This window comes from Hippocampus bargibanti, linkage group LG19, assembly GCF_051943395.1.
Source record: "Hippocampus bargibanti isolate YZ-2025 linkage group LG19, ASM5194339v1, whole genome shotgun sequence".
In the NCBI taxonomy this organism is placed as follows: Eukaryota; Metazoa; Chordata; class Actinopteri; order Syngnathiformes; family Syngnathidae; genus Hippocampus; species Hippocampus bargibanti.
In genome coordinates this window covers 12,825,280-12,843,311 of record NC_142752.1, presented here as the reverse complement: position 1 = coordinate 12,843,311, position 18,032 = coordinate 12,825,280, and the positions used below count along the sequence as shown (strand labels likewise).

The 18,032-nt window shown below is 41.3% G+C and overlaps 1 protein-coding gene across 3 annotated transcripts in view; it reads left to right on the top strand.

The window, feature by feature from the left end:
* The first annotated feature begins 9,719 nt into the window (after nucleotides 1-9,719).
* Nucleotides 9,720-18,032, top strand: part of map3k7 (mitogen-activated protein kinase kinase kinase 7) — a 54,162-nt gene continuing 45,849 nt past the window's right edge. For 2 of the 3 annotated variants that reach the window (XM_089021502.1, XM_089021500.1), the window contains exons 1-7: nucleotides 9,720-9,931; nucleotides 10,325-10,439; nucleotides 10,518-10,628; nucleotides 13,469-13,534; nucleotides 13,964-14,009; nucleotides 15,953-16,091; nucleotides 17,769-17,893. In XM_089021502.1, the coding sequence (XP_088877628.1) occupies nucleotides 10,347-10,439; nucleotides 10,518-10,628; nucleotides 13,469-13,534; nucleotides 13,964-14,009; nucleotides 15,953-16,091; nucleotides 17,769-17,893 (580 nt within the window). In that variant the 5' untranslated portion in view covers nucleotides 9,720-9,931; nucleotides 10,325-10,346. The remainder of the gene's footprint in view (nucleotides 9,932-10,324; nucleotides 10,440-10,517; nucleotides 10,629-13,468; nucleotides 13,535-13,963; nucleotides 14,010-15,952; nucleotides 16,092-17,768; nucleotides 17,894-18,032) is intronic. The other variant, XM_089021501.1, reaches the window with a different exon arrangement.

Here is an 18,032-nt window from a genome sequence, read left to right as displayed (position 1 = left end):
GGGTAGTACGTCTCTGCCGCCTGCTTTGGGATCCCAAACATTCCACTACGTTCCGAGGAGTCAGCTGCCGTCACTCTCGCTCGGAACGTGACAGCTACGGATGACTCGGCTACAGGTTGTTCTTTTCTCGTTAAATATCTATCCAATGACACTTGTTCTCACTCCCACAGCCACATCACTAGATTTCACAGCCTCCTTATTCTTTAATATCGTACTGATCGTCGATTTCGCCATGCTGTATTCCCTAGTCAGATCAGACACTCGCACAACTCCTTCATATTTTGCGATTATTTCTTTCTTACTTTACTTCAGCACTTTTTTGGGGCTAAAACTCTTCGTACACCAAAATTAAATGCGAGAGCAAAACGCAGCGTGTCCGCAAGCGACAACAGTTGGTCACGGAGAGAGCGATACACCCGTACGCCGCTCAGCACCCCACCCTCGCGTACGCACTCACGTATCGTATTGGTGTTCGAACACCGATTGTGGATCGAACTACGAAGCAAGAATTTCTCGAATATTTTGTTCGGACTCTGATTTGTTCGAACTGTGACGAGGTTCCACTGTTTAAGGTTGAAAAATTGCCTGTTAACCTATCAAAGTTATCAAAGTCCAATTTGTGAGAGCAGCTCGGCCTGCGAATGCGGACCCAGTCCGACACAGTGTGCGAGGCTGACCCACAGTGTGCGTTGCTTCGCCCGGCGCTTCTCATTGGCCCTTCTGCTGGCTGAGGAAGAGTAGGGGAGGCAGTCTGCTTGGTTGGAGCTTTCTCCACCCCCGTTGGCCTGGGGGTGAATTGTGGCACCCGCATTGTCAGAGATGGACAAGCCGAGTGCACAAAACAAGTCCAAGCCCAAGAGGTTGGCGCTATGACATTGGAAGGTGAAGGGCGGGAGAGTCCTCGAGCCATAGCGCACTGTGAAGGTGGCTATGGCCAATCTTCGTTTGGCCATAGCCAAACAAGTCCTCAAGACAACAAGACATTTGTTTCAAAAATCTTTCGTGACGGTTCACCACATTGTTCATCACTGGAGAACGTATGTCCCAAATATCCCATCGGAAAAGGCTTGGACCCTCCCATATAAATTTTTCATCACGAACAAACAAAGAGAAATAACCTACAAACTTTTGCACCGTTGCTATCCTGTTAAACATAAGATATGGTCCTTACGGGATATATCTTGTACATTTTGTGAAGCTGAGCCTAAAACTGCAACTCACCTCTCCTGGGCTTGTCCCAAAACTACTCGCTTCTGGAAACACTTTGTCAAATACGTATGTTCAATATAAAATCACTTCTCCGTTCTCCGTTAGTTTCTCAACAAAGACATGCTGTTTGGATATTATAACAGGACCAACGATAATTATTTTATTATTAATTTATTAGTTTTTCTTGTCAAACATCATATTAATAAATCCAAATTTTGTGGGAGGAAACCCCTATTTGTAATATTTCAAAATTAAATGAAACTATATAAGAAAACAATTCAACATCTGCCGATGGTTTTTTGATGAAATATGGCATATATGTCCCCCCTCTCCTTTTTGTCAATTTCACTATGTTGTGCAGACTCAATGAAATGTTAAAACCCCTGGCACTCCCCCCGCTCTTTCTCTCGCTCTTCTTTCTTCTACTTTTTACTTTTCTCCTCAGGAACTCTTATTTCCTGTGCAATCAGGTATTGTCTCTTACGCGATTATGTCACCTAATGTATGTTGCCAACGGTTTACAAAATGTTAACCATGCAGAAAGATTTGTTGAGACGCACCTCTGAATTACTTCTCAAAGCTGCACAAGTTATTCAAAACCAGTGGTTTTGTTTGCTTTTGTCATGTTTTGTTTGCAGTGTTGTTTGTTTGTTTCTTTTACTTTGTTTGTTTGCATGCCATTTGAATTAGAAAAAACTGAGAAAGGACATACTGTCGCAGTCCTTTCATCACCTCAATTGCTGTACTTTGTTTGGTCTGAAAACTTTGTGTTGATCCGCGTTAATGGCGAAATTAGAAGGAAAACACATAAATAACGCGATGGTGAATCCTTTTGTGTTGCACTGAGCATCTATTTCATATTCGCTGACAAAACTTGAAAGGAACTAATCAGCCCGTTTACACAGGCTGATTAATACACGGAGCTTTGTCGCCATCTTCTGCCTCTTTTTGGTGCTACATTCCCCCCAGATACCTCAAAATGGCACAGAGTAAATTCTTTAATCAATTGCAAACGTATGCTTTCCTCTTCAGAACTACAGTGGGGCCCCGGTTTACGAACGGCTTGCCTTACGAACTTTTCGGTCTACGAACGTTAAATTTATGAAAATTAAACATTGGATTACGCACTACTCTTCGCGATACACGCCCCCACCACGGCTGGCGGGGTAAGAACACCAAAGCACATGACCAAACAGCGCCGCAGCCGGCCTGCCTTTCCACACCACCTTTTTCTGAGTGCACATGTCGATCCAGAGAGAGAGAGAGAGAGAGAGAGAGAGAGAGAGAGAGAGAGAGAGAGAGAGAGAGAGAGAGAGAGAGAGAGAGAGAGAGAGAGAGAGAGAGAGAGAGAGAGAGAGAGAGAGAGAGAGAGAGAGAGAGAGAGAGAGAGATATGTCGGTCGCCGCCAAATAGTTTTTTTACAGATACTTTTGCTTTTTTGGGACCGAAAAAGACACCACAGGCTCGTGTTCAGCGGAAGAAGACACAAAACAAAATTACAGTAGAGGAGAAGATGGAGTTCATTGAGAAACATGAATGAGGTGTGCGTTTGTCTGATTTATTCGGTTCGCGGATATGCTAATTCCATTTCAATGTGTATCATTGTGTTCAGCTGATAGAAAAGACTTGACATGATGTTACCATTCAATCCTTGAAAGCAGCATGGAAGAAGTTGTGGCCCCATGCATCCTTGAGAGGGACTCTGAAGGATTTGATCCTCATGACTGTTGTTTTGGACGACATTGTTTCCATTGGACAGAACATCGGACGCGAAGTGGATCCAGATGACATCGAGGAGCTTGTTGCTGACCATAATGAGGACCTCAACACACAGGATTTGATTTGCTAAGTGGAATGATGTTGTCACGATGCCAAAAGAAATGTTAAATAATTTTGTGTTTTCTGGATTTTGGATGAGAGAAAGGTGCGCATTTCTCCCCTTCAAAAAAGGTAGAGTTGGGCAACCACTAATTGACTCTGAGAAGGTGATTGCAACCACCTGGGAATGGCCAATTGCCGCTGGGACTTGATTGGCCAGAAGCTCCGGTGAAGCACCTTTAAAACCAGACTGTAGTCACTTTGAGGAGGAAGAAGAGGGAGAAAGGGCAGCCTGGAGAGCAGTGTTACCTGTGGTCAGCCGAAAACTGATATCCACCGCGACTTCAAATAAAGAAAATTCACAATAGCCTTCCTGCATCTGGCTGAGTGAGCCTTTATCATCTTACCACCTGCTTGCTGTGTCGCCGCACAACAGATGTGCAGGATTTTATTGAACAGTTCCATCCAGAAAAGATTGTGGCTATGAGAATCATCAACATGATGAATGATAATGTGATGCCTCAGTTTCGGAAGACCTTACAAGTCAGAAAGCAACAGGTGTCAATTAAGGGCCATCAACGACCATCACAAATTTAAATAAAGTGACTTTATTATACATTACAATAAAATAGCACATGTATTATACATAGAATAGTATGTTGTATGAATGGTAGTTTTAAGGCTTATTTAGTTTAAAATTCGATGAAAAGGTTTCTTTAGCAGTCATCTGTACTTCTTTGAAGGTGTCGGACGTTTCGCTTCTTATCCAAGAAACTTCGTCAGCAAACTAAAGTCTAACTCAGGGGTGGGCAAACTTTTTGACTCACGGGCCGCATTGGGTTCTAAAATTTGACAGAGGGGCCGGGCCAGGAGCATTTGGAGGGATTGTTTGGGCCGGAAATACTAAACCTAAAGCATTAAAGGACAACCTACGCCTCCGGACAAGTTATGTCCATAATTTATAAAATCACTTCAAATGACTGAGCGTATTTTACAAAGATTCCACAGCATATAGCTATAGTTTACGTTTTAAGACTTGCGCTGAATATTCATGAAGTTTTCGAGTTGATGACGATCCCCATGTGACGTCACGTTTGGACCGCCCCTGACCGAGAAAGCGACACACAATGTATTTTGGGTACTATGTTTGGTCTGAAAACTTCGTGTTGATCCGTGTTGATGGCGAAATTAGAAGGAAAACACATAAATAACGCCATGGTGAATCGTTGTGTGTTGCACCAAGACAACTATTTGATATTCGCTGACACAAATTCCCAGCTGACAAATCAGCCCATTTCCAATGTCATTGACGGCTCGGATTGATATGGGAGGACTCCTTGAATCAATTGCAAACATTTATGCTTTCCTCTTCAGAACTATTTGAATCATATTCATAACTTCACATCTTCTCTGAATCTGAAGCCATTGTTTTGATTCTCAAGCAAGGCAAGACGTCTTGGCGTGACGTCACGAACAAGGGGGTGAGACCTTCTGAAACTGGCCATTTCCGGATTCATTTTGAAGTCATTTTCATTGGTGTTTTTCATTTAACTAAAAATATCCTATCCTTTAAATGTAGTGTGTTCAAACCTCATAGCACAGTAAGAACACTACACCTCAATTTATTAACTGCCTTTCAAATGTGAAAAATATCCCTGATCAATTAATCAATTTGTCTCAAGGAATATGGCGTTTACATACTATTTCGCAGATACTTGGAGGAGGAAAGGGAAATAGATTAAAATAACATATGCACTGTGATTTATCAAGATTGCGTCTGTTTTTAATAAGTTTTCATTGAAGGGGCAAAGTTAAAGAAATCAACATTTATTGAAAAATGGAATCACTTTCAACATTCAAAACATATTACACAACGAAATATTCAAGCTCAATAATACCTACTTGTGCTAAATTCCGCCAAATCATAGATGGTTTGTCCTGACCGCGCGCTCAACAAACTCTCCACTGACGCCCTCGCCTTCACGCGCAAACAATACACGTGTACCATCGGCGAGCACACGGACATAGGCTACCTGCAGTTGAAATTTGCATACACGGCACGGCGGCCAATCAGAAGCCTGCTTCTTTCTTCCGGACTTTCGCAAGCGTTATAAAGTCGTGCAATTGCATGTCATTTTCCAAAATAGATGCACAGAACCTCAGCCCAGAAGAAAGATTCAAAAGAAGCTTAACAACATACAGTAAAGTCTCGTTATGTCGATATCGGATATATCGATAGTCCCGGTTATATCGATACTATTTCTATGCACGCACGGAGAAAATTACATGCAAACAGGGTCGGATATATCGATAGTCCCGGTTATATCGATATTTTTTCGGACTCCCTTGAATATCAATATGACGTGACTTTACTGTATGTGACGCTACAAAACGTAAATTTACATTAAACCGTGACTGTAAAGTGTACGTGAGACTTATGAAAGGGGCTTAGTGGCTCGGAGGAAGCAATGCAAGCGTTGCATTGTGCACCACAATGACAATCGACTACTGCAGCAAAATCTGCAGCCATGCACATTTACCGTAAATTAAGCAAGGGAGCATTTGTCGGAGGTACATTTTTGATTTTAAAAAAACTTCACACTTTGTGACAATGTTTTTTAATGTGATTAGTTGGCTCATTGTGCTTCAAGTTGTGAAAAATGGGGCAGGCAACTTTTCAGTTATCTGCCCTGTTGTCCGCTAACATTTTGTCATGGGTTTCAGACACTGTTTTTACTATAATTTGGGCAAATTCGGCGGGCCCGATTAAAAAGCCTAACGGGCCGTATGTGGGCCGTATGTGGCCCGTAGTTTGCCCATGTCTGGTCTAACTGGTAGTTTAAGCCCTATATATATATATCCCTACTGTCCAGACATGGCGGTGCCGGACTCTGCTATGATAGGTCCCTGCTCTCTTAGCGAAATAACAAATGGTTTGAAAGGGGAGTAAAAGAAGTGATTTTCATAAAACAACTAAATCTTTCATGAAACCGGTTTGGTGGGGTGAGGTTCAATTTGGATCGTTCATACAATAGCCTGCTTAGGCAACATCAGATTAGTAATACTGATGAGGTGATACCGGTTGAGGTGGGGCAATCAGGCCAGTCGTTGGTCAGAAGGACAGGAACTATCAGTGAAGCAGCTGCAGGTAGTAGTCCTCTGCTCCCCCCAACCTGAGAGCAGGGACCTATCATAGCAGAGTCCGGCACCGCCGTGTCTGGTCAGTCGGGATATATATAGGGCCTAAACTACCAGTTAGACTTTAGTTTGCTCACGAAGTTTCTTGGATAAGAAGCGAAACGTCCGACACCTTCAAAGAAGTACAGATGACGGCTCAAGAAACCTTTTCATCAATGGACCACTCCTGTATGACTGAGAGTTTACACAGACATTAGTTAAAAAATATATTGTATGGAGACGTGGGAACGGATTATTCTCATTTTAATGGTTTGCTATGGGAATTTTTTGGTGGGGGGGGAACCAATTAAGTTCGTAAGCCAAGGTCTCACTGTATTTGAATCATATTTATAACTGGATGAGTAACAAGAAAGCATATTCTTCGAATCTGAAGCCATTGTTTTGATTCTCGAGCAAGGCAAGACATCTTGGCGTGATGCCACGAATAAAGGGGCAGGACCTTCTGAAACTGGCCACTTCCGGTTTCATTTTTTTGCAGTTTCAGCACACTTTAAGTCATTTTTATTGGTGTTTTGCATTTGACTAAAAATATACTGCGTGTTTTGGGTATTTGAGATGCGATAAAATGTTTTTATCATGTCATTTTGGAAACAAAAAAGTGATGTCGGTTGTCCTTTAAACTGTAAATGTCTCCACTGCAAGACTAATATGTTATTAACCACAAATACTTAACCAATGTGAAATCAGAAGAGCCATTGTCTCTGAGGTCTTTGAAGAGTGATAACCAGAATTCCATGCATTGGCTGCGAAGAAACCCCCACTAATATTCAATTCTTTGATTGGTGGTGCTGGCTCCATCCAAGTAACTGTCAAGGGTGCTGCCTGGCGGCATGGGCACCAGGAAACGCTGGAAGCCTTTATCATGACAATTTTCAGTCCCCAAATCAGCTCGAACGATTCGAGGACTACCTCCCAAACGGTGCACAACTTCAATGTAGTAACCTCCAATTAACTTCGGGTCACTACTTGTTGTGTAGGCATTGAGCCACATCATTTTCCTTGAAAAGCCATCAATAGCCCCATTGATGCAAATTCCAAACGGTTTCAGTTTGTCATATGAATCCATATGCCAAATAAAATTCGGCCCTTTCGAGAAGTAAAGTCAAAGTCAAAAGTCAAAGTCAGCTTTATTGTCAAACGTGCTAATATGCATGACATACAGCACAAATGAAATTAATGTCCTCTCGGACCCAGCGTGCAAGACATGCAAGGCACTTATAACGTGGCTAAAAGACATACAATTGACAACAGACAATACTTATAATTTCTGTATGTAAAGTGAGTAGTAAGTAGTTTCGTCGTCTCAGACGTCTTGCTTGCCTTAAAGACACTCCTCTCGGATCCAACTCTTTCAGGACCAGACGAACATCCTCTTTCCTGACAAGAAGCCCATGTTCTCTGCACTTACTGTACATCCACCTGTAACCGTGTAGTTGTCCGGAATTCTGCAACTGGTTGTGAATAAAGTCAACCAAGACGCCCAAGTCATCGAACGTTTTTCATCGAAATAGTCCACTTTTGTTCACCACTCGCTTCAAATGTCTTTCACTTATTAGTAAGCCGTGTTTAATCTCAAGAACGGATTTTATATCTTTGTATTTCAAGCCAATTTTAAAATAAAACTGGATTAAATGAACGAACGGGTGAAAAGGCTCCATGTTTGTTGTTTTCGGTTACACTGACGATGAACCGGAAGTACATGTACGCGTATTTTTTTTAAAAAGATTGCGAGATCTCGCATTCTTTGCAAGATCTCACAAAGAATGCGAGATCTTGCAAAAGTATTGCGAGGGAATGCAAAGTTTTGCGAGAAAATGCAAAGTATTGCGAGGGAATGCAAAGTTTTGCGAGATCTCGCAAAGTTTTTTTTTTTTTTTTCGATGTCTCCTTAGGGGCTCCGTAGATTTCAGAGGTTGGTAAGAGTAGGGGGATGGGAAAAAGTGCAGGGAGATGGTTCTTTTCCCTCTTGGCATACGACCCATCAGCCCCACAGAATAACAGTCTGGGGTTCTGTTCTGGACTCTGGCCTTCCTTTTGTTTGCATGTTCTCCCTATACCTGTATGGGTTTTCTACGGTTTCCTGCAACATTACAAAAACAGGGATGGCAAGTTTAATAGAACACTCTATGTCTATGTGTGTCAAGGTGTACCCTGCCTACTTTTTGAAGACAGCTGGGATGTGTTACAGCAGGCCCACAACCCTCTGGATGGTAAAGCGGTTGGGATAATGGATGGCTATAAATGCCTTGAGTAAGAAGTAATGACAATAACATTTTATCTTTATTAGGAATGTCTCAATTAGAAATTATTGCTGTAAAGTAAATGCTGTATTTGGGGAAACGGCTTACTCTACTGAACCTTCTAATTGGTCTTCTGTTCTGTTTGACAGACTTTGGACAGAGCAAGTTTGTTGATGTTCAAGTGACACGGGATCTGACTGTTCTTGCTATCAAAATGACCATCGAAAGAATGATGAAATGACATAACATTTCTGTTTTATATTTGAAATTGTGTTGTCATACAATTATTATGTTTTAAACAAAAGAAATGTTAAAATTTCTACTCTTTGTACTTCTGCTTATTTTCCACCGAAAACTGTTGTTGTGTAACCAAAGATCAAACTTCACTGCATTGACGGTTTGGAATTAATTATCAGTAGTTAAATAATGAATTTCACATCGATTTTTTTCCCCCTGATTAACGTTGCTTTGATTTCTTTTTCATAGTTCTGACGTGATACAAAGTGACCTTTGCCTCGGACTTTGCAATACATCTTTGGGGGGGAAAATTATACATTAGGCGGGCACTAAGACCATGTATCTCACCCAGCAGGTGTACAGCGAGGGGCGTGGTTATGATAAACGATTTTATTGCATTTTCGCATGTTTAAGGCACATCCGCTTGTTAGCCGTTGGACAAAACACGTCTCCACATTCAGTCGTGTGTGTGTGTGTGTGTGTGTGTGTGTGTGTGTGTGTGTGTGTGTGTGTGTGTGTGTGTGTGTGTGTGTGTGTGTGTGTGTGTGTGTGTGTGTGTGTGTGTGTGTGTATGTATGTGTGTGTGCTCCTTCCTCAACGGCTACAATATCAATTTTTATCAATGAATTGTCTATTTTCCAGACTTCTTGGTGCAACCGTGCATCAAAATGTTAATCTTTACTTTAGGCACAAAAAATAACGTGAAAACGCCGCGGAAAAAGAAATCTACAGTATTCAAGGCGTGTTTCGAATAGCAACGCAAGATGGCTGTCGGTGGCTTCATTTCTCGCGCTGTGAGTATGGCTGCATAAATAATCCCAGGTATACATCCAAATTGCGAAGACGTTTTTTTGCGATGTTTGACAAAATTTAGTGATACAAGGTGAACTTTTTGGGTCATTTAAAAATACATAACGTCATATATTTGATTACAAATCCAGACTGGCCACTTTTAAAGGATAGGGGAAAAAACAAGCGTGCAGTCTACCGGGGAAGAAATATAAATGCACACTCATTTCCTGGTGGATCATTTCCTGCGAAGAATAAAAATACACTTTTACCAGTCCTGCTAGACCAGTTATGTCTCGCACTCGGTGCGACAATGAAACACCGTTTTATTTAAAGGACGTTACCGTTTAAGTCTTTGTTCATGAATAATAGACACCTTCCTGTCCAGGCGTCCGGTGCTGGTGAGCTAACTAGCCCCGGTATGTTGCGTTAGCATCCAGGTCAGCAGCTACATTTCTGTGACAAGCCATCTAATGAACTGTAGGCCTCGGTTTACTTGTTAACTCGAGGCTGCGGTGTTACTAACTGTTTTATTCTGTGACAACGTACAGTGAATGTTAGTTTTTACGTAAACCGCTTCATCACAGTTGTATTGCAGCAACAGTTAGCCGGGTTACGATTGTTCATATAAGTTTGACAGTTGCTGTTTTGCAACGACCGCTCTGACATGTAACCCAGTCTTGATAAAACGGTCCTCCGCTTTTTTGTTTTAAAGAAACGTATGCATTGAATTCGGAAATGGCGATCTATTCACAATAGCATCAGTTTTTTGTGTCTCATATCTGCGGCGCAGCACATAAATGTAGACTCTTCTACTGTTTCTCCTTTAACAGTAGGTGGCTGACGTGAGCTAGTATGTCGTTGTCGCTACCGTCCACCGACATGCTTGAGACACCTCCGGGATATCCATTTGAGGAAATTAATTATGAGGACATTGATGTAGAGGAGGTAAGATGCATTTTTGTTGTGATATTATGATTATTGTATATAGTTAAAACCAATTGTAAGTAAACATTTTATTTTCAGGTAGTCGGCAGAGGAGCTTTTGGAGTGGTTTGCAAAGCCAAATGGAAAGGCAAAGATGTTGCTATCAAGACCATTGAAAGTGAATCTGAGAGGAAAGCCTTTATAGTTGAGGTACATGGCTTAGAGTGCTGCTGCATCTCAATGTTGTATACACACATTGTAGTGTTTAACCAAAGTAAACATGGTTGAGTGTGTCGGGTATCCTCTACAGAGGAGCGATCTGGGAGGAGGGAGAAATGTGCTGAGGGGCCGGACACGGCCCGCGGTCCGCAGTTTGGTGACCTCTGCCATAAATGAAGGCAAACCCGTGACCTCTATATTGTGAGGTCGACATGCTAACCACTGGCTCACCGAGCACCTGTTTCATACGATATTGTATAGGGAAAAACAGTTAATTAGAAGCTAAACAACACGTCTTAACGTCTTAACCACTGGTACCAATGTTTATGTACCTAAGCTAAGTCGCTCCGGTCACGTTATTGCTGGGAAATTGATTTGACAGTAACTGTCACCAAGTACAGTCGTGTTAGGACTCGCATACAGCGCATCTTGCAGTCAAAATGGGAACAGTGACTGGTAACATACTGGTAGCCTGCGTTTAGAAATTAATGCAAGGTGGGTCTGCTCTGATTCTCAAGGCACACACTCTGAGTGATGTAAGAGTGTCAGTGATTTTCAGAACTCCCCCGCTATTAACTGCTGTGAATGAGTTTCAGTCAGATGAAACTTCACCTCTCACTTTGGAAAAGTTATTTAAGTGTAAAATTGTTCACCTTCATGAGAATCCCACTTTGCATTGTGGCCAAACCTACACTGTCTACTTCTTGCACTTGCATATCTACCACCCTCTTTTGGTGGGTGTCAATTACTGTCGATGGAGTATAACCACCTTTTTCGCATGCGGAAAAATGTGACCACCAGCGTTCTCGCACCAAAAGTATTTGGTAACAAAAAGAGAAAGTCAACGTGATTAGGAATTAAAGATTTTTGGTACCAGTCCGAACTGTAATTTTAAGATGTACAAGTCTCATTTGTTTATAGGTAGCAATCAGCCAAGCTAGTGGAAAGTGTGAGTTATAGTCCAAAAAAACAGCTTTGCTGCTTTTTTCCTGATTTTTTTTTTTTTAATATCAATTATTGGATAACATGAGTACCGTATTTTCCGATGTATAATGAGCACGTACTATAAGGCGCACCCGCAGTGAATGGCGTATTTTCAAACATTTTCCATATATAAGGCGCACTAGGCTATATCGCACACCTTCAAAGAATTACATATTTTACAAGGTATTCCATATACAGTGATACCTCGGTTTACGAACTCCTTGGTTTACGAACTTTTCGGTATACGAACGTTCCATTTGTGAAAAATTTACCTTGGCATACGAACTTTACCTTCGCATACAAACTTTTTTCGTACACGGAGCTGCCTCATTGAGTGATGTGTCATTCGGGAACGAGCCGGTTCTAACAACAAAATGGCAGCCAACTGTTTTTGTCCTCTATTCCCCGCCCCCAGTCTTCGGTTCAAGCCATGTGATTGGTCAAGAACGCAGCAGTGAGGGGAGGTGGTTTAAACATTAAAGAGACAGGCAGACGACAGTGAGAGAGTTTCAACTTTGATAGTTCAAAGGCAGAGTGTAGACTGCAAGGTTAAAATATCCCATCAATCTGGCTCCACAAACAACCCGCACAAGCCATCTGTACACTTGATGCAAAAAGCTATCAACCCAGCTAAACAGAACACAATTGATGAGGAACTAGATAAAATTATCACAGAGAAAGCACCTACAAGGGGTCATTCCTCAAGATGGTGAAAGAAGGTTACGTCCCTCATCAAGTGTTTAATGCTGAGGAAACCGGCCACTCCATTCCATCATGCCGTCAACGACCATCACAAAGGTAAATAAAATGACTATTATACAATACAGTTTATTTCTTTAATTATAATATCATAGCACTTTTATTATACATAAAATAAGGTATATTTTGTGTAGTTTTAAGGCTTAGAAAATTAGAAAGTAGAAAATTTTGTTTTATGGAGACCTGGGAACTGATTATTCTCATTTTAATGGTTTCTTATGGAAAAATAATTTTTGGGATACACACTTTTCACCTAGGGCGGCCCGGTAGTCGAGTGGTTAGCACACCGGCTTCACAGTGCAGAGGTCGCCGGTTCGCGTCCCGGTCCGGCCTCCCTGTGTGGAGTTTGCATGTTCTCCCCGGACCCGCGTGGTTTTCTCCGGGTCCTACGGTTTCCTCCCACACTCCAAAAACATGCATGGCAGGCAGATTGACCACTCCAAATTGTCCCTAGGTGTGAGTGTGAGAGTGACTGTTGTATGTCTTTGTGTGCCCTGCGATTGGCTAGCAACCAATTCAGGGTGTCCCCCGCCTCGTGCCCGAAGACAGCTGAGATAGGCTCCAGCAACCCCCGCGACCCTAATGAGGAATAAGCGGTACGGAGAATGAGATGAGACACTTTTCACCTTACACACTGTCTGGGAACCAATTAAGTTCGTAAGCCTGAATTGGTTGCTAGCCAATCGCAGGGCACACAAAGACATACAACAGTCACTCTCACACTCACACCTAGGGACAATTTGGAGTGGTCAATCTGCCTGCCATGCATGTTTTTGGAGTGTGGGAGGAAACCGGAGGACCCGGAGAAAACCCACGCGGGTCCGGGGTATCACTGTATAAGGCACACCAGTTCAGGCGATACAGTAGAGGCTAGGATTTTTTTTTATATCTCAACGTGGACCGTGCACTACTTCTTCTACAGAAGGTGGCCCCTGACAATAGTTGTGAGACCTGTTGTGGCTCAATATTACTTCATATATAAGGCGCGTACGTTCATCTTTTGAAGAAAATGAAGGCTTTTGAGTGCACCTTATACACCAGAGAATACGGTATTTTAACAGTTTTGACTTGTATTCCTCTGTCTGTAGCTCCGACAGCTTTCGCGGGTAAATCATCCTAACATTGTGAAGTTGTATGGCTCCTGCAGTAATCCAGTAAGTTCACAAATATTTTTATATTACTTATTGTGTTGTTCTGGTCATTGCTTATTATAATTGATAATAGGAATGCACTGATTTTTTTTTCTCCAAAAATGGCACAAGTATTCATCTTTTGTTTTGGTTCCACATATATTTTATCAACGAAACATGATTCAAGCACTGTGATGTCATAAGACTAAAATACGACAATGGCCTGCTTAACTGAGCAAAGGTGGTGAAAATGTGGAGCCTGGAAGGAATCCAACGATGTAAAAACAATACATTTTACACCCCAATTGCAGTATTGTGAGCAAGTGTTTTTTTTCTTCAAGATATACAGAAAGAGGCTGACATCAGCCCATGTCTATTTGTGATAATTTTTTTGTGTGAATTGATTAAAAAATACCGTTATAGAAATTGTAATAATCTGATGCTCCTCTTTAGGTCTGTCTTGTAATGGAATATGCTGAAGGAGGATCACTGTACAATGGTGAGTTTACACGCAAACATTACTGTCAAGTGAGAAATCCCTCGGTTTACTGTATCACCTGAGTTATGGTTTGCACGTTGGATTATTTGTCAGTCTCAACAATGTGGTGATGTCCTGTCTCTCGTACGTTTGGCCACCCCCGCTCTATTGGGTGATGGTTTGCTGATTGACTTGGCCAGTCAAAGACTTTCCAGTTTTCCCCTCATCAAGAAGTACATAGTGTTTTGTTCATTTTGTGAATGCATGAGGAATCTTCTCCCAATTAACTTAATAGACAAAAGCGTTTCGTCAACTTCAGAAATCCTTCTGCTCCAACCGTCATGAGTTACTTCAACCATAAAAATTAATGAGAGCATTGCAAGTACAATGCAGAACATTTCCACCACTCCCAGAGAATCTTAAAGGTTTTGGATCATAAACAGATACAGTAAAGTCTCGTTATATCGATATTCAAGGGAGTCCGAAAAAATATCGATATAACCGGGACTATCGATATATCCGACCCTGTTTGCATGTAATTTTCTCAGTGCGTGCATAGAAATAGTATCAATATCACCGGGACTATCGATATATCCGATATCGATATAACGAGACTTTACTGTATACTGTATTTTCTCCATACATAAGCATTTCCATCACTATGGTTGAGGTTCATGTTGATTTCACCATTCCATAAAACATTGTCCTCTAAAACCTTGATAGATCCAATTTTGTGATTGATGAGCAATCACTTGTTTGAATGTAAAAATCAAGCAGGAACCAAAGTAGAAAACAAAAAGACTCTTTAATCTTCCGGACAGTGAAGAAATATGTTACTGCATCGAGAGAGAAGCGGCGAGAACGCGAGCTCCTCCCTCACCCCAGGTAGTTATACAGCGGAATGACATCATTTCAAACGAGCCTATCAGCTACAAGATTCCAAGGTGAAAGTTCACAATCAGACTCAACTAAGAATTTAAAGTAATGGTTCACACTGAGCTACAAAGACGTAACAACTTCGACTCAACTAAAGAAATACAAAAGAGTAGAAATTAAAAGTAACATCAGAGGTTTAAAGGACAACCGACGTCTCCGTACAAGTTGTGTCCATAATTTGTAAAATGGCTTAAAATGACTTCTACTGAGCGTATTTTAAAAAGATTCCACCGCATATAGCTATATTTTACATTTTAAGAATCGCGCTGATTATTCAGGAAGTCTTGTTTTTGAGTTGGTGACAAGTCCGTACGTGGCGTCACTAAAGGAAGGAAAAAAGACACATTGTAGCAGTCCTTCCATCACGGCAATGTATTTTGCTGTATTGTTTGGTCTGAAAACCTTGTGTTGCACCCAAAAGCCGCCAGAAGAGGGTGTCCAAGCTCCATATAAGGAATTTATCAGCCTGTGGAAACGGAGGTCGCCATTTTGTGCCTCTTTTTGGGTGAAACATTTCCCCCCAGTGTTGCCTCAAAATGGCATAAATTCTTTAATCGATTGCAAACATGTATGCTTTCCTCTTCAGAACTATTTGAATCATATTCATAACTGGATGTGTAACAAGAAAGCATATTCGCCGAATCTGAAGCCATTGTTTTGATTCTCCAGCAATGCAAAACGTCTTGGCGTGATGTCACGAACTGGGGGCAGGACTTTCTGAAAATGCCCAATTCGCAGCTCAATTTTTTTGCAGATTTTGGACACTTTAAGTCATTTTTATTGTTGGGTTTTGCATTTGAATAAAAATATCATACTGCATGTTTTGGGTATTTTTCATGCTATAAAACGTTTTTTTGTCAGTTAGGAAACAAAAAAGTGACGTCGGTTGTCCTTTAAAGAACCACCAGATGTAAAGAAAGTGTTTCGTCAACTGTCTGTGCATGCCTATTGTTCCGATGTAGTTTTTTTTGTTTTGTCTTTTGTTTGCTTTCATTGTCAGTATTGTGACTTCACTTTTCCGTTTGTAGTGCTGCATGGTGCTGAACCGCTCCCCTCTTACTCCGCTTCCCATGCCATGAGCTGGTGTTTACAGTGTTCCCAGGGTGTGGCCTACCTCCATGGCATGAAACCAAAGGCTCTGATCCACAGGGACCTCAAGCCACCTAAGTATGCTGCCCTTCATCTCAAAATGTAAACCAGTGGTTCTAACTGATCTCACAATGAGACCCACATTTACACATGGCCAGCAAATCACAGGGAAAGAAAAAAAAGGATTATACAGTAAAGTCTCGTTATATCGATATCGGATATATCGATAGTCCCGGTTATATCGATACTATTTCTATGCACGCACTGAGAAAATTACATGCAAACAGGGTTGGATATATCGATAGTCCCGGTTATATCGATATTTTTTCGGACTCCCTTGAATATCGATATAACGAGACTTTACTGTATTTGGCAAAACCGTATACTGTCTTTTGATACTTTGAATATAGTCAACGCCCAATATTCATTGGGGATAGCGACTGGACAGGCCCATAAATATCAAAAATCATCATGTGGTCCCTATGAAATGCACTGGAAAACCATTTACAGAATTCAAAATTCTTCAAAAACGGATGATAAGCAGTCAATTTATGTTTTACATTAAAATGGGAGGGAAAGAAAGAAAACCAATACAAAATGCCCCCCCCCCAATATATATATATATATATATATATATATATATATATATATATACACACACACATGTAATATATATGTCAATGTAAACTTCTCCACTGCGAGACGAATAAAGGTACATCCAATCCAACTTTTAAATTGGTGAATTTGCAAATCTGTTGGTGCCAAACCTGAGCATCTTGGGGTGAACTGTACATTTGCAATCATTTTAGAGCAGGTGTCTGGAACCTATGACTCACGAGCCATATATGGCTCTTTTGATGATTGCATCTGGCTCGCCGATGATAATAAGTACATCTTCTCGCTTTTTCGCTGTACATTTCCTCTTTGGGCAGCAGTTGGCGGACAGCGCAATTTTGATTGGCTGATACTGACCTAGGTTGGCGGAAAGCGCAATTTTGATTGAATAATACCGGCCGTTGTTGAAACAGGTAAACGCCCCTTGTAAATAAGCCTGACAGTAAAAAAATGAAGAGTAATATCATACACTTCAGGTTGAATAAACCGAAAGATTGGCCTTTTGTGGAGAGAAATGATTCTGATTTTCATTGCAATTTTTGCAATGAAACAATACCATCGATGATACAGTCGAATGTCAATGGCACTTTGACAAGCCCCAAGCTAACATTAGCATCAATATACTTCTGCGAGAGACAGCAGAAAGCAAGTGTGGAAGCTAATGAACTGTGTGCAGGCTAGCTAGCAGTAACTTCACGTATGGAGTCGCGTAAGTTGACTTTAATTCCGATCGTTTGGTTGCATTTTTACCAATCATGAGGAACGGAAAACCATTCATGTTAATGGTGAGTACTATCACAGTTATTTTAAAAAATACATTCTGACATTTTGTCAAAAAGTGGCAGCGCGTGTTTGCGTGCGTGCGTGGCTCTCACTGAAAGCCATTTCTAAATATTTTACTTTTATGGCTCTCTTCGTCAAAAAGGTTCCCGACCTTATTTTAGAGCATCTTAATAGGAAACTGAAGGATGTAAAAAAATTGTGTTAAAAGATATCCATCCCAAAAAGGAACTGAACTTTGACATCTGTGGTGTAGAGTAAATGGCAGTAGAAGTAACAAGTCCGATTTAAATGCATCTTTTCAACACTTAGACATTAGACATTTTATGTGTATTCCTACTCGTGCTTTCTCCTTTTTAGTTTGCTGCTTGTGGCTGGTGGCACCGTACTCAAGATATGCGATTTTGGAACAGCCTGTGACATTCAAACTCATATGACAAACAACAAAGGCAGTGCAGCGTGGATGGCTCCAGAGGTATTTGAAGGCAAGTATTTGTCTTTTTCCAAATTTGGGAAACTGTTAGTAAGCATGCTTGCCAAGTGTCTATCACTTCCTTTGGCCACCTTATTATGCCTGCAGGGTATCTAATCACTGGCAAGGCATATCCATCCATCCATACATCC